Source organism: Salvelinus namaycush, chromosome 3 (genome assembly GCF_016432855.1).
Source record: "Salvelinus namaycush isolate Seneca chromosome 3, SaNama_1.0, whole genome shotgun sequence".
Lineage (NCBI taxonomy): Eukaryota > Metazoa > Chordata > Actinopteri > Salmoniformes > Salmonidae > Salvelinus > Salvelinus namaycush.
Window position 1 is genome coordinate 12,061,290 of NC_052309.1, and position 21,671 is coordinate 12,082,960.

The 21,671-nt window shown below is 45.1% G+C and overlaps 1 protein-coding gene across 1 annotated transcript in view; it reads left to right on the forward strand.

Moving 5' to 3' along the window:
• LOC120044794 (BDNF/NT-3 growth factors receptor-like) overlaps positions 1–21,413 on the forward strand; it is a 33,178-nt gene extending 11,765 nt beyond the window's left edge. The window contains exons 6-16 of the mRNA XM_038989467.1: positions 1,102–1,238; positions 1,645–1,777; positions 2,181–2,495; positions 4,629–4,663; positions 4,777–4,876; positions 5,117–5,305; positions 6,198–6,328; positions 6,602–6,774; positions 15,687–15,927; positions 19,162–19,320; positions 21,228–21,413. Coding sequence (XP_038845395.1) covers positions 1,102–1,238; positions 1,645–1,777; positions 2,181–2,495; positions 4,629–4,663; positions 4,777–4,876; positions 5,117–5,305; positions 6,198–6,328; positions 6,602–6,774; positions 15,687–15,927; positions 19,162–19,320; positions 21,228–21,413 — 1,799 coding nt within the window. The remainder of the gene's footprint in view (positions 1–1,101; positions 1,239–1,644; positions 1,778–2,180; positions 2,496–4,628; positions 4,664–4,776; positions 4,877–5,116; positions 5,306–6,197; positions 6,329–6,601; positions 6,775–15,686; positions 15,928–19,161; positions 19,321–21,227) is intronic.
• The last annotated feature ends 258 nt before the right edge of the window (positions 21,414–21,671 follow it).

Consider the following 21,671-nt stretch of genomic DNA (forward strand, 5'->3'; position numbering starts at 1 on the left):
AGCAGAAGATACCACAGAGAAACCAAATAGAAAAAAGACACCATATGAAGCATGATCATCATCATTATTTAAACTTTCTCTTATTAACCTGACCACGTTTCCCACCACCTTTTGCTGCTGCAACAGCAGTAACAAATTTCCTCAAGCGAAACCTGCTTCTTCTCACTCAACTGGTCTAACCCCACCGTCTTCTGTAACATCACAGCTGACCTCACAAACTTATCAGCATCAAAATAATCTGCCAATTTGACAGATTTCCCAAAAGTCTGATCCAGAAACCCATTTACCTCCTCTAGATCGTAAATTGAGTCCTCACCAGCTGCTATCATATCAAAAGAAATATCCATATCCTTCTCCTGATCCTCCTCAGCTGAGGCCACAGACCACTGACTCCCCTCTACCACATCCCTTTCAACACTCCCCACTTGCACCCCATCACTCGTACCAGGCATCTCCTCCACTACCTGGGAGCCTAGCTCCACATGAACCCCCTCCTGTACCCCATTACTCGTAGTGGGCATCTCCTCCACTACCTGGGAGCCTAGCTCCACATGAACCCCCTCCTGTACCCCATTACTCGTAGTGGGCATCTCCTCCACTACCTGGGAGCCTAGCTCCACATGAACCCCCTCCTGTACCCCATTACTCGTAGTGGGCATCTCCTCCACTACCTGGGAGCCTAGCTCCACATGAACCCCCTCCTGTACCCCATTACTCATAGTGGGTATCTCCTCACCAGTCTGAGGAACTGGCTCTTCAGATCTATCCTTACCTTCTACAACAATATTTTTCTGCTGCATAACATTTCCCTCTAATACAAGTTGCAACTCCGTGCCCTCAACACGGATAACTTGTTCCTCAGCAACAGGTGCTTGTGGCTACTCAACCACTGTCGGCCCACCTCTCCCTTTAATTTAATTTAATTACTTGTTACTTTTATTTCTTATTCTTATCTGTATTTTTTAAAACTGCATTGGTTAGGGGCTTGTAAGTAAGCATTTCACTGTTGTACACCTGTTGTATTCGGGCATGTGACTAATAAAATTAGATTTGTACAGTAAAACAACGTTGTTAAAAGTTCTGTTTACGTTTGTCTCACAGAGGCTCCCGCAGTGGAGGTCAGTCCCTCTATCGTCACAAAGACGGAGGGAAGTGATGTCACAGCAGTATGCAGTGCAACAGGGTCTCCTGCCCCTGAGATCTCATGGAATTTGGACACCCTCTTCACCAGCCATGAGGTGAGATGATGTTGTTTGTTTTAGTATATTATGAAGGCACTAGCCTCTGACTATTACTAGAGCTAGGATGATGAGGCCATGTTGGCATGGAATAACTCCTGGCTTTATATGTAACTGAACCACATAACACTACATTTTATTCCTTATTTTACATGAAACTTGTCACAAGTTTTTACATTTCAATACATATATTATGAAAAGCAATATCTAATTGTATTATAATAATAACAGTGCATTATTCCATACTTTTATAAGGTGTTTTAGAACTTACAGCATTTAAGATTTTAACTCCAGATTTTTCACTATGATCACAATGATATGTTATTAACTGTATCTACCATGTATTATATGTAACTATTAATAATACCACTAATTCTTGTGCTAATAATGATAAATGTATTTACAGGTCAATGTCTTGGGGCTGGAAAGCAATCTGACACTGTCAGGTCTCTCGCCTTCGGACAACGGCAGAGTGATCACTTGCAATGTGGAGAACGTAGTTGGCCAAACTGAGGCTTACCTCCAACTCAACATCCTCTGTAAGGACGTGTTCTGTTGTGTTGAGTACATGTCTCTTTTTTATTTACATTTTATTCTGGCACTGTGGTTGCAAAATGTAAAATGTCATTTTCACGGATGATTCTACAGTGTTTATTCCTGGATCTATAGCATCCTTATATTTGTGGTCTACATTCTGAAAGACTTCCTCTGGTGACTCTGTGTCCTTACTGAAAATAATGTTTCTCACTTCTCCTTTAGTACTGTCCACTATCCCTCAACAATCTGATTGACATGTCTTCCTGTCACCTTGCCATACTCTTCTCCTCCTGTTCAGCTCCTGGTTGCCCTCAATGCCTTACCATACCTCCTTTCTCGTGTCTAGCACCCACTCCCAGTATCCTGTGACTATTCTTCCTTTCCTGTTCCTGTTGTCTCTGTCAGTTTGCCCCACTATCCTGGAGCTGCTGGAGCCATTGAGACTCCACCACTGGTGTATCCCTTTCAGTGTGACCGGGAACCCCAAGCCCAAGCTGCAGTGGTACCACCAGGACCAGGAGCTCCACGAACAAGAGTATATCAAGACTGAGATACACAAGAGCCTTGGAAGCGTTCACCACGGCTGCCTGCAGCTTGCCAACCCGACTCACATCCACAACGGGCAGTATACACTGGTGGCCAGGAACGAGTTCGGGGAGGACCAGAAAGTAGTTGACGCCCACTTCCTGCTCCCGCCAGACGAGGGCGACTATCCCTCAGGTCTCACTCCTGTTTCATTTATAGTTACTGCAATTCTGTATAAGATGTTATATAATCGATATATAAGCTGTTTTATACACTCTCAGAAGAAAAGAGTGCTATGTAGAACGATCTGTCCCCGTAGGACCTGAAAAACATTTCCAGATAGAACCCTTTCAGGTCAGATAAAACCCTTTTTGGTTACAAATAGCATCCTTTCAAGGGTTTTATTTGGAACCTGATATTCTATGTGGAACCAAAATGGTTCTATATGACCTGAAGTCTCCTACGGGGACAAATGGTTCTATATGAACTGAAGTCTCCTACGGGGACAAATGGTTCTATATGACCTGAAGTCTCCTACGGGGACAAATGGTTCTATATGACCTGAAGTCTCCTACGGGGACAAATGGTTCTATATGACCTGAAGTCTCCTACGGGGACAAATGGTTCTATATGAACTGAAGTCTCCTACGGGGACAAATGGTTCTATACGAACTGAAGTCTCCTACGGGGACAAAGGGTTCTATACGAACTGAAGTCTCCTACGGGGACAAATGGTTCTATATGACCTGAAGTCTCCTACGGGGACAAATGGTTCTATATGACCTGAAGTCTCCTACGGGGACAAATGGTTCTATATGACCTGAAGTCTCCTACGGGGACAAATGGTTCTATACGAACTGAAGTCTCCTACGGGGACAAATGGTTCTATATGACCTGAAGTCTCCTACGGGGACAAATGGTTCTATATGACCTGAAGTCTCCTACGGGGACAAATGGTTCTATATGACCTGAAGTCTCCTACGGGGACAAATGGTTCTATATGACCTGAAGTCTCCTACGGGGACAAATGGTTCTATATGACCTGAAGTCTCCTACGGGGACAAATGGTTCTATATGAACTGAAGTCTCCTACGGGGACAAATGGTTCTATATGACCTGAAGTCTCCTACGGGGACAAATGGTTCTATATGAACTGAAGTCTCCTACGGGGACAAATGGTTCTATATGACCTGAAGTCTCCTACGGGGACAAATGGTTCTATATGACCTGAAGTCTCCTACGGGGACAAATGGTTCTATATGACCTGAAGTCTCCTACGGGGACAAATGGTTCTATATGAACTGAAGTCTCCTACGGGGACAAATGGTTCTATATGACCTGAAGTCTCCTACGGGGACAAATGGTTCTATATGACCTGAAGTCTCCTACGGGGACAAATGGTTCTATATGACCTGAAGTCTCCTACGGGGACAAATGGTTCTATATGACCTGAAGTCTCCTACGGGGACAAATGGTTCTATATGACCTGAAGTCTCCTACGGGGACAAATGGTTCTATATGACCTGAAGTCTCCTACGGGGACAAATGGTTCTATATGACCTGAAGTCTCCTACGGGGACAAATGGTTCTATATGACCTGAAGTCTCCTACGGGGACAAATGGTTCTATATGAACTGAAGTCTCCTACGGGGACAAATGGTTCTATATGACCTGAAGTCTCCTACGGGGACAAATGGTTCTATATGAACTGAAGTCTCCTACGGGGACAAATGGTTCTATATGAACTGAAGTCTCCTACGGGGACAAATGGTTCTGCATGGCACTCTTTTTTTCTGAGAATATACTGTTTTCTGTATAGCATAGTATATGTAACGGATGTGTATGAATAACACGTCAACTCCCCTTTTCACTTTTTTCAGAACAGCCATATTACCCTTGTAAGTATTTCTTAAGACGTTGCAATTTTGCTAAGAATTATCATTCTAAAATTTGCTGTTACAGAGACATGTATGTATGCGTTTTTCTCTTGACATGACATTAAGTTTAAGAGTTTAGGGATAATGACAGATTGACGATTCCTACCTTGTCATCATTTCAATGTCCTCTGTCCACTGCTCGTCCTGTGCTGTGGGATATCGTCACCATGCTGGTCCTTAGACACCACTGGTAAGTGCTTGAACTTTGAAATCCTGTGGTCAACATTACATGACGTAGCTAACACATCTTTAATACTGTACATATCCCAACCAGACAGTATTTTCAGCGTTTGAGAGGAAATTAGATTAGATTATGTACTTCAATGTGAATGTTTGTATGCTTACTGCTGTTTTCATTCTGTATTAAATATGACTTGTCTTTTTCTCTCAGACTCACCACTACCCCCAATAGACGACAGTGTTGCAGTAAGTTAACATACACACCATCATTTGTCATGCATGGTTATTTATATACAGTACTATAATGTAGTGCACTGATATTGGCAGGTGTTTTATGTTGTGGAATGGTGTTTTCCCAGGTGTACGTAGTGGTGGGAATCGCTGGCGTGGCATTCATTGTATGTGTTCTGATGGTGATCATTCTGAAATACGGAAGAAACTCTAAGTTTGGGATGAAGGGTATGCTTTTCTCTTTAATCTCAGTCGTTTTCCAGACCTGTATTAAGACTTGCAGGACTCCGTTGGATTCCCATTTTAAATGATAATGAACATTGTGCACATTTCTACAGTATATTTAGTCCCACCACATTCCAGCTTAAGTTTTGCCACATAACAACATACAGAAGTCAAACATGAAAGACCTCTCACTCCAGTCATAATTATATTTCCTCCCACTGGGCTCCTCCGCCTCCTCCTCAGGCTCCTCCTCCTCGGTCATCAGTAACGACGATGACTCCGCCAGTCCTCTTCATCACGTCTCCAACGGCAACAACACCCCGTCCTCGGAGATGAGCCACGATGCGGTGATCATTGGAATGACAAAGATCCCTGTCATCGAGAACCCGCAGTATTTCCGCCAATCTGGCAGCATGCTGAAATCGGACACATGTGAGTTACCGTGGCGCCAAGGTCTGCTGGTGGCGTAACCTCGTCTTTTTCTGATAAATCCATGACAGGGACACTGCGACTGTCTGGAGACTGTCTTCTCCATCCACTTCCTGTCTGATGTTACCATGGCGATGACTTTGGTTGACCTCTTGCCGTGTGACCTGCAGTTAATGCTGTAGTATCAGACTGTACGGTAGAGAGGCTATCACTCAGTGGAGGCTGCTGAGGGGAGGACGGCTCATAACAATGGCTGGAATGGAGTCAATGGAATGGCATCAACCACATGTGATACCATTCCATTGACTCCATTCCAGCCATTATTATGAGCCTCCCCTGCTATCACTGGACAGACATTCTGACCATAGATAGCTTTGGTAAACCCAGACAAACACATCTGACTTTTGCACTTGTTGCCCTGTGAGAAATGCAGTTCTGTTAATGACTACCATAACGCCTACCATAATGGCTCCCAAACTGGTCTGACAAGCGAACAGTACATCATTCTATTTTCGTCTGTGGATATCCTCTATACAGCAGTAGACTAGGGCTGTTGCTATAGCTTCAGTGTATGTAATGAGTAGGGCCAGGAGGTTTTCCTGACCTCTTGACCTGACTAATTATAACTAGGGCCCAGAGGTTTTCCTGGTCAGTTCACCTTTAGTAATGGGCCTTGGGCGGCAGGTAGCCTAGAGCTTTGGGCCAGTAACCGAGCCGACAAGAAGAAAAATATTTAAATGTGCTCTTGAGCAAGGCACTTAACCCTTATTTGCTCCAGGGGCGCCGAAATACTATGGCTTACCTGTAAAACAAAACATTTCACTGCACCTATCCGGTGTATGTGACAAAACATCATTTTTTTCATAGCCTAACTGTGTCTCTCTTTACATCCCAGTTGTCCAGCACATCAAGAGACACAACATTGTGCTGAAGCGTGAGCTGGGAGAGGGGGCCTTTGGGAAGGTGTTTCTGGCTGAGTGCTACAACCTGACCCCAGATCAGGACAAGATCCTGGTGGCTGTCAAGGTAAAGTACGGCCCTCCACGCAGTTATTTCAAACTATCAACATACACTTTACAAAGGTCAAATAATGGAACAATGGGTCTTTTGTTTTGGCTTTGATATAAAAAATTGCGGTTTGTGCTTTTCATTGTGCATTGTTTTGGATAATAGCACCACAAACTAATATCTCTTTGGATTTAATTGAACTTTGTAGGAAGGAGACTGAAAAAATCAACAATCCCAGCAATCAATTATGATAATTATGTGTGCATGCACGCACATCCCTGTCCTCCTCAGACGTTGAAAGAGGCCAGCGAGAGCGGCCGTGCTGACTTCCACCGGGAGGCGGAGCTACTGACCAACCTGCAGCACGAGCACATCGTCACCTTCTACGGCGTATGTGTGGACAGCGACCCGCTCATCATGGTGTTCGAGTACATGAAGCACGGCGACCTCAACAACTTCCTCAGGTACCGTCCTGTGTCCCGATGTCTACCTTTGTCCATTCTTCCTGTGTCTGTATTGAATAGAAAGAAATAAGACGTGGAATTTTGGCACAAAGTGTACCAGTCAAAAGTTTGGACACACCTACTCATTCAAGTTTTTTTTTTTTTTTTTTGGACTATATTCTACATTGTAGAATAATGGTGAAGACATCAAAACTATTAAATAACACATACGGAATCAGGTAGTAACCAAAAAAAGAGTTAAACAAATCAAAATATATTTGAGATTTTTCAAAGTAGCCACCCTTTGGCTTGATGACAGTTTTGCACACTCTTGGCATTCTCTCAACCAGCTCCACCTGGAATGCTTTTCCTACATATGCTGAGCACTTGTTGGCTGCTTTTCCTTCACTCTGCGGTCCAACTCATCCCAAACCATCTCAATTGGGTAGAGGTTGGGTGATTTTGGAGGCCAGGTCATCTGATGCAGCACTCCATCACTCACCTTCTTGGTCAAATAGCCCTTACACAGCCTGGAGGTGTGTTGGGTCATTGTTCTGTTGAAAAACAAATGATAGTCCCACTAAGAGCAAACCAAATGGGATGGCGTATCGCTGCAGAATGCTGTGGTAGCCATGCTGGTTAAATGTGTATTGAATTCTAAATAAATAATTGACAGCGTCACCAGCAAAGCACCATCACACATCCTCCTCCATGCTTCACGGTGGGAACTACACATGCGGAGATCATCAGTTCACATACTCTGCATCTCACAAAGTCACGGCGGTTGGAACCAAAAATCTCAAATTTGGAATCATCAGACCAAAGGACAGATTTCCAACGGTCTAATGTCCAATGCTTGTGTTTCTTGGCCCAAGCAAGTCTCTTCTTATTATTGGTGTCCTTTATTTTATTTTTTATTTTTATTTTTCACCTTTATTTAACCAGGTAGGCTTGTTGAGAACAAGTTCTCATTTACAACTGCGACCTGGCCAAGATAAAGCAAAGCAGTACGACACAAACAACAACACAGAGTTACACATGGAATAAACAAACGTACAGTCAATAATACAATAGAAAAAAAGTATATATACAGTGTGTGCAAATGAGGTAGCATAATGGAGGTAAGGCAATAAATAGGCCATAGTGGCGAAATAATTACAATATCGCAATTAAACACTGAAGTGATAGATGTGCAGAAGATGAGTGTGCAAGTAGAGATACTGGGGTGCAAAGGAGCAAAATAAATAAATAACAGTATGAGGATGAGGTAGTTGGATGGTCTATTTACAGATGGGCTATGTACAGGCACAGTGATCTGTGAGCTGCTCTGACAGCTGGTGCTTAAAGCTAGTGAGGGAGATATGAGTCTCCAGCTTCAGTGATTTTGCAGTTCGTTCCAGTCATTGGCAGCAGAGAACTGGAAGGAAAGGCGGCCGAAGGAGGAATTCGCTTTGGGGGGACCAGTGAAATATACTTGGTGGAGCGCGTGCTACAGGTGGGTGCTGCTATGGTGACCAGTGAGCTGAGATAAGGCCGGGCTTTACCTAGCAGAGACTTATAGATGACCTGGAGCCAGTGGGTTTGGCGATGAATATGAAGCGAGGGCCAGCCAACGAGATATGGGGCTTTGGTGACAAAACTGATGGCACTGTGATAGACTGCATCCAATTTGCTGAGTAGAGTGTTGGAGGCTATTTTGTAAATTACATCGCCGAAGTCAAGGATCGGTAGGATGGTCAGTTTTACGAGGGTATGTTTGGCAGCATGAGTGAAGGATGCTTTGTTGCGAAATAGGTAGCCAATTCTAGATTTCATTTTGGATTGGAGATGCTTAATGTGAGTCTGGAAGGAGAGTTTACAGTCTAACCATACACCTAGGTATTTGTAGTTGTCCACATATTCTAAGTCAGAACCGTCCAGAGTAGTGATGCTGGACGGGCGGGCAGGTGTGGCCAGCGATCGGTTGAAGAGCATGCATTTAGTTTTACTTGCATTTAAGAGCAGTTGGAGGCCACGGAAGGAGAGTTGTATGGCTTTGAAGCTCGTCTGGAGGTTAGTTAAAACCTCTTATGGATCCCTTCACGCGGCAATCCCTTTAGCGGGATTGATTTGACAACATCCAGTGAAATTGTAGAGCGCCAAATTCAAATTACAGGAATATCAATATTCAACATTCACGAAAATATATGTGTAATACATCAAAATAAAGCTTAACTTCTTGTTAATCCAGCCGCTGTGTCAAATTTCAAAAAGGCTTTACGGCGAAAGCAGACCATGCGATTATCTGAGGACAGCGCCCCGCATACAAACACATGAAAATCATTTTTCAACACAGGCAGGTGCGACACAAAAGTCAGAAATAGCCATATTATAAATGCCTTACCTTTGAAGATCTTCTTTTTGCAATCCCAAATGTCTCAGTGACACAATGAATGGTCGTTTTGTTCGATAAATTCCTTCTTTATACCCCCAAAATGTCCATTTATTTGGCGCGTTTCATTCAGAAATACACCGGTTCCAACTCCCCCAACATGACTACAAAGTATCTAATAAGTTACCTGTAAACTTGGTCCAAACATTTCAAACAACGTTCCTAATCCAACCTCTGGTATCCTAAAATGTAAATAATCGATAAAATTTAAGATGGAATAAACTGTTTCTAATACCGGATAAAAACAACATGAAGCGCGTTCCTGTTCACGCGCACCAAAATAGTAGGGACCTTCAGAGTGACACATGGAATGAATAGCCCTACTTCTTCATTTCTCAAAAGAAAAACAACGAACAATTTCTAAAGACTGTTGACATCTAGTGGAAGCCATAGGAACTGCAACCAGGTTCCTCATAAATAGGGCTTCCCATAGAAAACCATTGGGAAATTCTATGACCTCAATTTTTTTACCCCTGGATGGTTTGTCCTTGGGGTTTTGCCTGCCAAATCAGTTCTGTTATACTCAGACATTATTTTAACAGTTTTAGAAACTTTAGAGTGTTTTCTATCTAAATCTACCAATTATATGCATATCCTAGCTTCTGGGCCTAAGTAACAGGCAGTTTACTTTGGGCACGCTTTCCATCCGGACGTCAAAATACTGCCCCCTAGCCTTAAGAAGTTTTAATTACATTTACATGATCAGTTTAACCACGTCATAATAATTACAGAGAATTGATTTGATAAAATAACAGTCTTCACTTTAATGATGCCAAAGACACGACATATACGATATCATAACCGCCATCAATAAGAGACATTACTGTGCAGCTGTATTCATCGACCTGGCCAAGGCTTTCGACTCTGTCAATCACCACATTCTTATTGGCAGACTCAACAGCCTTGGTTTCTCAAATGACTGCATCGCCTGGTTCACCAACTACTTGGTGAACCAGTAGTCCACTTGAACGTGTAGTCCACTTGTCATTCCAATCTCCTTTGCATTAGCGTAGCCTCTTCTGTAGCCTGTCAACTATGTGTCTGTCTATCCCTGTTCTCTCCTCTCTGCACAGACCATACAAACGCTTCACACTGCGTGGCCGCTGCCACCCTAACCTGGTGGTCCCAGCGCGCACGACCCACGTTGAGTTCCAGGTCTCCGGCAGCCTCTGGAACTGCCGATCTGCGGCCAACAAGGCAGAGTTCATCTCAGCCTATGCTTCCCTCCAGTCCCTCGACTTCTTGGCACTGACGGAAACATGGATTACCACAGATAACACTGCTACTCCTACTGCTCTCTCCTCGTCTGCCCACGTGTTCTCGCACACCCCGAGAGCTTCTGGTCAGCGGGGTGGTGGCACTGGGATCCTCATCTCTCCCAAGTGGACATTCTCTCTTTCTCCCCTGACCCATCTGTCTATCGCCTCCTTTGAATTCCATGCTGTCACAGTTACCAGCCCTTTCAAGCTTAACATCCTTATCATTTATCGCCCTCCAGGTTCCCTTGGAGAGTTCATCAATGAGCTTGACGCCTTGATAAGTTCCTTCCCTGAGGATGGCTCACCTCTCACAGTTCTGGGTGACTTTAACCTCCCCACGTCTACCTTTGACTCATTCCTCTCTGCCTCCCTCTTTCCACTCCTCTCCTCTTTTGACCTCACCCTCTCACCTTCCCCCCCTACTCACAAGGCAGGCAATACGCTTGACCTCATCTTTACTAGATGCTGTTCTTCCACTAATCTCATTGCAACTCCCCTCCAAGTCTCCGACCACTACCTTGTATCCTTTTCCCTCTCGCTCTCATCCAACACTTCCCACTCTGCCCCTACTCGGATGGTATCGCGCCGTCCAAACCTTCGCTCTCTCTCCCCCGCTACTCTCTCCTCTTCCATCCTATCATCTCTTCCCTCTGCTCAAACCTTCTCCAACCTATCTCCTGATTCTGCCTCCTCAACCCTCCTCTCCTCCCTTTCTGCATCCTTTGACTCTCTATGTCCCCTATCCTCCAGGCCGGCTCGGTCCTCCCCTCCTGCCCCGTGGCTCGACGACTCATTGCGAGCTCACAGAACAGGGCTCCGGGCAGCCGAGCGGAAATGGAGGAGAACTCGCCTCCCTGCGGACCTGGCATCCTTTCACTCCCTCCTCTCTACATTTTCCTCTTCTGTCTCTGCTGCTAAAGCCACTTTCTACCACTCTAAATTCCAAGCATCTGCCTCTAACCCTAGGAAGCTCTTTGCCACCTTCTCCTCCCTCCTGAATCCTCCTCCCCCTCCCCCCCCCCTCCTCCCTCTCTGCGGATGACTTCGTCAACCATTTTGAAAAGAAGGTTGACGACATCCGATCCTCGTTTGCTAAGTCAAACGACACCGCTGGTTCTGCTCACACTGCCCTACCCTGTGCTTTGACCTCTTTCTCCCCTCTCTCCCCAGATGAAATCTCGCGTCTTGTGACGGCCGGCCGCCCAACAACCTGCCCGCTTGACCCTATCCCCTCCTCTCTTCTCCAGACCATTTCCGGAGACCTTCTCCCTTACCTCACCTCGCTCATCAACTCATCCTTGACCACTGGCTACGTCCCTTCCGTCTTCAAGAGAGCGAGAGTTGCACCCCTTCTGAAAAAACCTACACTCGATCCCTCCGATGTCAACAACTACAGACCAGTATCCCTTCTTTCTTTTCTCTCCAAAACTCTTGAACGTGCCGTCCTTGGCCAGCTCTCCTGCTATCTCTCTCAGAATGACCTTCTTGATCCAAATCAGTCAGGTTTCAAGACTAGTCATTCAACTGAGACTGCTCTTCTCTGTGTCACGGAGGCGCTCCGCACTGCTAAAGCTAACTCTCTCTCCTCTGCTCTCATCCTTCTAGACCTATCGGCTGCCTTTGATACTGTGAACCATCAGATCCTCCTCTCCACCCTCTCCGAGTTCGGCATCTCCGGCGCGGCCCACGCTTGGATTGCGTCCTACCTGACAGGTCGCTCCTACCAGGTGGCGTGGCGAGAATCTGTCTCCTCACCACGTGCTCTCACCACTGGTGTCCCCCAGGGCTCTGTTCTAGGCCCTCTCCTATTCTCGCTATACACCAAGTCACTTGGCTCTGTCATAACCTCACATGGTCTCTCCTATCATTGCTATGCAGACGACACACAATTAATCTTCTCCTTTCCCCCTTCTGATAACCAGGTGGCGAATCGCATCTCTGCATGTCTGGCAGACATATCAGTGTGGATGACGGATCACCACCTCAAGCTGAACCTCGGCAAGACGGAGCTGCTCTTCCTCCCAGGGAAGGACTGCCCGTTCCATGATCTCGCCATCACGGTTGACAACTCCATTGTGTCCTCCTCCCAGAGCGCTAAGAACCTTGGCGTGATCCTGGACAACACCCTGTCGTTCTCAACTAACATCAAGGCGGTGGCCCGTTCCTGTAGGTTCATGCTCTACAACATCCGCAGAGTACGACCCTGCCTCACACAGGAAGCGGCGCAGGTCCTAATCCAGGCACTTGTCATCTCCCGTCTGGATTACTGCAACTCGCTGTTGGCTGGGCTCCCTGCCTGTGCCATTAAACCCCTACAACTCATCCAGAACGCCGCAGCCCGTCTGGTGTTCAACCTTCCCAAGTTCTCTCACGTCACCCCGCTCCTCCGCTCTCTCCACTGGCTTCCAGTTGAAGCTCGCATCCGCTACAAGACCATGGTGCTTGCTTACGGAGCTGTGAGGGGAACGGCACCTCCGTACCTTCAGGCTCTGATCAGGCCCTACACCCAAACAAGGGCACTGCGTTCATCCACCTCTGGCCTGCTCGCCTCCCTACCTCTGAGGAAGTACAGTTCCCGCTCAGCCCAGTCAAAACTGTTCGCTGCTCTGGCACCCCAAGGAATATCTTCAGATTACAAAGTTATAATTTTCCTAATATAACTTTTCAGATATTTTAATATCTGATCAATTAGTCTTCTAATTAATGAATTATTCTTTACCTCACGTTAGTCTCATTCCAAAGGTCGTAAGTTGTTGGTTATCTGCACGAACCCAGCCTTCAATATGAATCATCCATACATCAATTGTCTTCATCATTTATTTACTAACTAACTAAATCACAGAAATGCATAACAAACAACAATATATATGGTTACAAGGAAATGATAAGGGAAGTGGGTATGGACTGAGAAGGCCGGGAAAGACAAGTGACACTACACAGTTGATAATTGAAATGCTAATCCTTTGCACATGAACGCTCACTTATTCGGGAATAATTGCAATCAATTTATATATTTACGCTCAGTGTGTCATCATGATCTCTGTAGGAATCGTCCGTCTTTCTGTTGGAAAGTTTATCTGAACTTCTCTTTGCGTCCCTGGAGTCTTTTCGTGGTTAGAATGGATACTTCAGGGCCTCCCGGGTGGCGCAGTGGTCTAGGGCACTGCATCGCAGTGCTAACTGCGCCACCAGAGTCTCTGGGTTCGCGCCCAGGCTCTGTCGCAGCCGGCCGCGACCGGGAGGTCCGTGGGGCGACGCACAATTGGGCTAGCGTCGTCCGGGTTAGGGAGGGTTTGGCCGGTAGGGATATCCTTGTCTCATTGCGCTCCAGCGACTCCTGTGGCGGGCCGGGCGCAGTGCGCGCTAACCAAGGGGGCCAGGTGCACGGTGTTTCCTCCGACACATTGGTGCGGCTGGCTTCCGGGTTGGAGGCGCGCTGTGTTAAAGAAGCAGTGCGGCTTGGTTGGGTTGTGCTTCGGAGGATGCATGGCTTTCGACCTTCGTCTCTCCCGAGCCCGTACGGGAGTTGTAGCGATGAGACAAGATAGTAATTACTAGCGATTGGATACCACGAAAAATTGGGGAGAAAAGGGGATAAAATTTAAAAAATATATATATATTAAAAAAAAAAGAATGGATACTTCAGAGTCCCATTCAGAAATCTTCTTATAGAATAGATGTTTCGGCAGTTGTCGGTCTTCGCGTTCAGTCGACATAAATTCTAACTGCAGACTAGTAATTAGTATCGAAGATTTGCTCTTCTGTCGGTATCGATAGTCTCAGAGTTTAACCATTTCCACCAGTGTAGCCAATGCTCCACGTGGTTTGGTTAGGAATTCAACAACCGAGGAATGCATGGTCTCTACTCAAACCTTAGCCCTCTCTGTAATCGAGGTACGCTTGGTCTGAAGTAGGCTTCTCCAGGTGGGGTTTATATACGGAACAGCAGAAGAGGGCTGTCCCGTGACGCCAGATCAATGTCTGTGCTCATGGGGCGGGCCAATGACTTAGTTAAATTTTAAAGGGAATTGGGTTCTCTTTCATTAAACAGTTTAAAATCACATTACATAATTTCACAAATAGTTTCATCTTTACTCATTCATTTTATACAATAATTAGATGCAAATGTCATAACAGAGACTATTGTATAAACAGAGTTATGGTAATGTGGCTGTATTGTCTCTCATGAGGTCACAAACATTAGACAAAATGGACCGGTCGTAGCTGGATTCTCCACCGACCGTTTACACATTCTCCAAAACATGGATATTGTTCAGTTCTCAAGTTCTGTGAGGTAGAAGTTCATTTGTTCTACTATGAACCCTCTCTCTATACTGCATGGCCGGGGGGGGAAGAGAGTCTCCTCCAGGAATTTACGACCTGAGATAACAGAGCCTGGGTGTAAGGGGAAGAGAGAGGTGGTGAGAGAGAGTTGGTGCTTGCTATATCCAAAGAGGGCCACGTCATGACAGTTAGGACCGTGAGCGTGGCTGAGGTGCACCCATGACCAGCTCGGAAACCAGATTGCATAGCGGAGAAGGTACGGTGGGATTCGAAATGGACGGTGATCTGTTTGTTAACTTGGCTTTCGAAGACCTTAGAAAGGCAGGGTAGGATAGATATAGCTCTGTAGCAGTTTAGTAGTAGTTTCTTTGCAGCAATACAACCATGAAGGCCTGATTCACGCAGTCTCCTCTGAATAGTTGATGTTGAGATGTGTTTGTTACTTGAACTCTGAAGCATTTATTTGGGCTGACATTTCTGAGGCTAGTAACTGTAATTAACTTGTCCTCTGCAGCAGAGGTAATTCTGGGTCTTTCTTTCCCGTGGCGGTCCTCATGAGAGCCAATTTCATCATAGCTCTTGATGGCTTTTGCGACTGCACTTAAATAAACTTTCAAAGTTCTTGAAAGCCCAAATAGGGCTATCTTCTGTATACCATTTGTTTAACACATTTTTTGGTTACTACATGATTCCATATGTGTTATTTCATACTTTCATGTCTTCACTGTTATTTTACAATGTAGACAATAGTAAAAATAAAGAAATATCCTTGAATGAGTAGGTGTGTCTAAACCTTTGACTGGTACTGCATGTTAGTTTGATGGTGATACTGTATTTGAATTAAAACTGTATAACTGCATTGCAATGCAAGCGTATGAGTTTGCACTTATCCTTCGCTGTAGTCAGCTGTAGGTAACTATAGTTTGCATTGTGTCTGACCCACCTGTGTTGTGGTGCAGGTCCCATGGTCCTGACATGGTGCTGATGGCTGATGGGCAGCACAGCCTGATGGTGGAGCTGACCCAGTCCCAGATGCTGCTCATCGCCCAGCAGATCGCTGCAGGCATGGTCTACCTGGCCTCCCAGCACTTTGTCCACAGAGACCTGGCCACACGCAACTGTCTGGTGGGAGAGAACCTGCTGGTCAAGATTGGGGACTTTGGCATGTCCAGGGACGTGTACAGCACCGACTACTACAGAGTGAGTCACATACATACATACATACATACATACATACATACATACATACATACATACATACATACATACATACATACATACAAGCAGGACAGGAATACTCTCAAATGTATCATTTTAATTTTGTCTGGTTTTGTTTTGTAACAGCCATGCAGTTACAGCAATAGTTATTTTAACAATTTTTAAAAAATCTATTTTTAATGCCATTTAAATGCAAATTCTATAATCTGCATATACATGCTATTTCCATGGTTATAGGGGGCAACAGTACAAATTGCACTGGCAGTTTTTTCCCTGAGCAAGGAGTTCATGGTTGACTTTGCGTTAACACTGCGATGAAAATTTAGCCGTGAATTCTACTAGACTATTTTAAGGCAAGTCCGTTTTTTTTTACTGTTCTTAAAATACCAAGATTTCATGAAAACTCCTCTCCAGTATCTAACCCATTTCACATAATGTGAGGAAAAAAATATCTACCATAGCGGCTAGCCCAATCTGTTTCTGCTTTATCCAACTTTATTGTTGTTGTAATGCTGCACTGGGATTGGCTAGTTAAAGCACAAACCGATTGGGTGACCAGGCTAGCTGTTACTATCTAGTCTACACTAGAATAGTATAAACAGGCACTAGAAATTCTGGGTTCGAGTCCAGAATCTGTCGCAGCCGGCCGCGACCGGAAGACCCATGCCATGGGGCGGCGCACAATTGGCCCAGCGTCGTCCGGGTTAGGGGAGTGTTTGGCCGGCATTGTTGTCCTTGTCCCATCGCGCACTAGCGACTCCTGTGGCGGGCCGGGCGCAGTGCACGCTGACACGGCCAGAAGGTGCACGGTGTTTCCTCCGACACATTGGTGCGGCTGGCTATCGGGTTAAGTGGGCATTGTGTCAAGAAGCAGTGTGGCTTGGTTGGGTTGTGGTTCGGAGGACGCACGGCTCTCGACCTTCACCTCTCCTGAGTCCGTACTGGAGTTGCAGCGATGAGACACGACTGTAACTATCAATTGGATACCATGAAATTGTGGAGAAAAATGGGTAAAAGTAAAAAAAATAATAGTATAGACAACGCTACAGGCGTCAGTCATTACAGTCATTACAGATAGTAATCTTAAGCCAGTAATATGATTTGTTAGTTCCAAACATGTTTTGTCTCCCAGTCAGCCACAGTCCTAGGGTCTATGTAGACAACAGTACCCTCTGCTGCTGACTGGCCCTCCCTGGGGAGAATCAATACAAAACAGATGAATGTAACTGAGACCCATCATCCCCCAATCAGATATCAAATCAAATCAAATCAAGTTTATTTATATAGCCCTTCGTACATCAGCTAATATCTCGAAGTGCTGTACAGAAACCCAGCCTAAAACCCCAAACAGCAAGCAATGCAGGTGTAGAAGCACGGTGGCTAGGAAAAACTCCCTAGAAAGGCCAAAACCTAGGAAGAAACCTAGAGAGGAACCAGGCTATGAGGGGTGGCCAGTCCTCTTCTGGCTGTGCCGGGTGGAGATTATAACAGAACTATGCCAAGATGTTCAAAATGTTCATAAGTGACAAGCATGGTCAAATAATAATCATGAATAACTTTGTTGGCTTTTCATAGCCGATCATTAAGAGTTGAAAACAGCAGGTCTGGGACAGGTGGCGGTTCCATAACCGCAGGCAGAACAGTTGAAACTGGAATAGCAGCAAGGCCAGGTGGACTGGGGACAGCAAGGAGTCATCATGCCCGGTAGTCCTGACGTATGGTCCTAGGGCTCAGGTCCTCCGAGAGAGAGAAAGAAAGAGAGAAGGAGAGAATTAGAGAGAGCCAAGATTTTCAAAATGTTCATAAATGACAAGCATGGTCAAATAATAATCAGGAATAAATGTCAGTTGGCTTTTCATAGCCGATCATTAAGAGTTGAAAACAGCAGGTCTGGGACAGGTAGGGGTTCCGTAACCGCAGGCAGAACAGTTGAAACTGGAATAGCAGCAAGGCCAGGCGGACTGGGGACAGCAAGGAGTCATCATGCCCGGTAGTCCTGACGTATGGTCCTAGGGCTCAGGTCCTCCGAGAGAGAGAAAGAAAGAGAGAAGGAGAGAATTAGAGAGAGCCAAGATTTTCAAAATGTTCATAAATGACAAGCATGGTCAAATAATAATCAGGAATAAAAGTCGGTTGGCTTTTCATAGCCGATCATTAAGAGTTGAAAGCAGCAGGTCTGGGACAGGTAGGGGTTCCATAACCGCAGGCAGAGCAGTTGAAACTGGAACAGCAGCAAGGCCAGGTGGACTGGGGACAGCAAGGAGTCATCATGCCCGGTTTGCCGTGACGTATGGTCCTAGGGCTCAGGTTCTCAGAGAGAGAGAAAGAAAGAGAGAACGAGAGAATTAGAGAGAGCATACTTAAATTCACACAGGACACTGGATAAGACAGGAGAAGTACTCCAGGTATAACCAACTGACCCTAGCCCCCCGACACATAAACTACTGCAGCATAAATACTGGAGGCTGAGACAGGAGGGGTCAGGAGACACTGTGGCCCCATCCGATGATACCCCCGGACAGGGCCAAACAGGAAGGATATAACCCCACCCACTTTGCCAAAGCACAGCCCCCGTACCACTAGAGGGATATCTTCAACCACCAACTTACAATCCTGAGACAAGGCCGAGTATAGCCCACAAAGATCTCCACCACAGCACAAACCAAGGGGGGGCGCCAACCCAGTCCAGATAGCAGCATATGAATAGGCCCACTCACTAATACACAGATAGGAAGACCAAGAATGCAGCTGAACAGCACTTGGCTCAACACATGGAATAATTAGCCAGTTATTGTAAACCGACAATTGTGATGTCAATATTAGCCATGGCAGAAGATTGTTAATACCATTACAGGCAAAAAATGAATTGTGCAAGTTGGGTTTAAATAATTTTTAATAATTTTTAAAATAGAATTTTTAAAATATATCACATCATGACATTGTATTCCACGAGAACTCTAGGCTCACACACAATATACATTTGTGTACATGTCATGTTAACCAAAGGCCTTATCGTGTAGGTTGGTTACTGACCTGACTGACTTAGTCCTTTCAGCTGCTTGTTGAGCAAAGTGACTCAACACCTATCCATTTAACCCCTTTTCGGGGGGTTGCTTCTTTTCTTCACTACAGTTTGTTCCAACCTTCATCTCCTTCATTTGACCTTCTCTGTGGTTTACCTGGATGGTTCCTGATGGATCCTTTGTCTGTTTCCAGGTGGGGGGTCACACCATGCTGCCCATCCGGTGGATGCCTCCAGAGAGCATCATGTACCGGCGGTTCACCACGGAGAGCGACGTCTGGAGTCTGGGCGTGGTCCTCTGGGAGATCTTCACCTATGGGAAGCAGCCCTGGTACCAGCTCTCCAACAATGAGGTCAGTAGTCTCTTATGACAGACAGCAGCACTCAATGGGATTTGGTTCTGGGTTCTGAGATGACAAGGTCAGAGACGGAAGCTCAAACCTTTCCTAAAGTAGATTGTCTACACTGGTAGCATAGTTAGGGCCTTGTGTTTTGGACAGTCATGTCACATGACCTGGATTTTAAACTCTTATTTAAAGCTTTTTCAACAAACTGTCCCCTTTTATTTTTATGTCAGATAGTCCGGCACCATCCTCAGACAATTGCTTTAATTTGTGGTGTAATTTTGGAAAATACTTAAAATAAAGGTTCAAATTGAGGTCATGTGACATGATAGCCCAAAACACAGGTCCCTAACCATAGCACCTGACCTCCAATGATGAGATTTATCTCCAAATACATCACTCTGCTGTTGTCTCTTTTTCTAATCTTAGTTACAGTAGGTCACATTCGTATTGTCCACATAGATTTGAAATGTATTATGAATATACAGTACCAGTCAAAAGTTTGGACACACCTACTCATTCCTGGGTTTGTCTTATACTATGTTCTACATTGTAGAATAATAACGAAGACATCAAAACTATAAAATAATATTTATGGAATCATGTAGTAACCCAAAAATTGTTAAACAAATCAAAATATATTTTATATTTGAGATTCTTCAAAGTAGCCACCCTTTGCCTTGATGACAGCTTTGCACACTCTTGGCATTCTCTCAACCATCTTCATTAGGTAGTCACCTGGAATGTATTTCAATTAACAGGTGTGCCTTGTTAAAAGTTCATTTGTGGAAGTTCTTAATGCGTTTGAGCCATTCAGTTGTGTTGTGACAAGGTAGGGGTGGTATACAGAAAATAGCCCTATTTGATAGAAGACCAAGTCCATATTATGGCAAGAACAGCTCAAATAAGCAAAGAGAAATGACAGTCCATCATTACTTTAAGACATGAAGGTCAGTAAATCCGGAACATTTCAAGAACTTTGAACGTTTCTTCAAGCGCAGTCTCAAAAACCACCAAGCGCTATGATGAAACTGGCTTATGAGGACCGCCACAGGAAAGGAAGACCCAGAGTTATCTCTGCTGCAGAGGATAAGTTCATTAGTTTAATAGCCTCTGAAATTGCAACCCAAATAAATGCTTCACAGAGTTCAAGTAACAGACACATCTCAACATCAACTGTTCAGAGAAGACTGCGTGAATCAGGCCTTCATGGTCAAATTGCTTCAAAGAAACCACTACTAAAGGACACCAATAAGAAGAGACTTGCTTAGGCCAAGAAACATGACCAATGGACATTAGACCATTGTAAATCTGTCCTTTGGTCTGAATTTGAGATTTTTAGTTCCAACCACCGTGTCTTTGTGAGACCCAGAGTAGGTGAACAGATGATCTGCGCATGTGTAGTTCCCACCATGAAGCATGGAGGAGGAGGTGTGATGGTGTGGGTGTGCTTTGCTGGTGACACTGTCTGTGATTTATTTTGAATTCAAGGCACACTTAACCAGCATGGCTACCACAGCATTCTGCAGCGATACGCCATCCCATCTGGTTTGCGTCTAGTGGGACTATGATTAGTTTTTCAACAGGACAATGACCCAAAACACACCTCCAGGCTGTGTAGGTTTTGACTGGGGTAGGCCGTCATTGTATATAATAATTTGTTCTTAACTGACTTGCCTAGTTAAATAAAGGTTAAATAATAACAATAAAATGAACTACTGTACATTTCCCAGCAATCTATTAAATAAACCAGTCTAAAAAACATATCACCTTGGTGAACCTCACATTTGTTTAGATGCTGTTATCATGTGAGCAATGGCTTCCTTGATTGACCCTGTGGGGATAAATGCATTTCATTTGAATTAAATTGAAAAAGTACTGAGCAGTGGTAGTGACCCGTGGTGCTCCCCCTACAGGTGATTGAGTGCATCACCCAGGGGCGCGTGCTGCAGCGGCCGCGTTCTTGTCCAAAGGAGGTGTACGACCTGATGCTGGGCTGCTGGCAGAGAGAACCCTACATGAGACTGAACATCAAAGAGATCCACAGCCTGCTCCAGAATCTGTCCAAGGCCTCGCCTGTCTACCTGGATATTCTGGGCTGAGTGAGTCTGGTCGGCTGGGTTTGTGTATGGGTGGGAATGAGTGTGGAGTTGTGTGCGTGCGAGCGAGCATACTGTTTGTATGGATGTGAATAAGGGTGGAGTTTGTGCGTGTGAGCATACTGTATGTGTGTATATGGGTAAGATGAGGGTGGAGGTGTGTGTGAGCATACTGTATGTGTGTATATGGGTAGGATGAGGGTGGAGGTGTGTGTGTGAGCATACTGTATGTGTGTTTATGGGTAGGATGAGGGTGGAGGT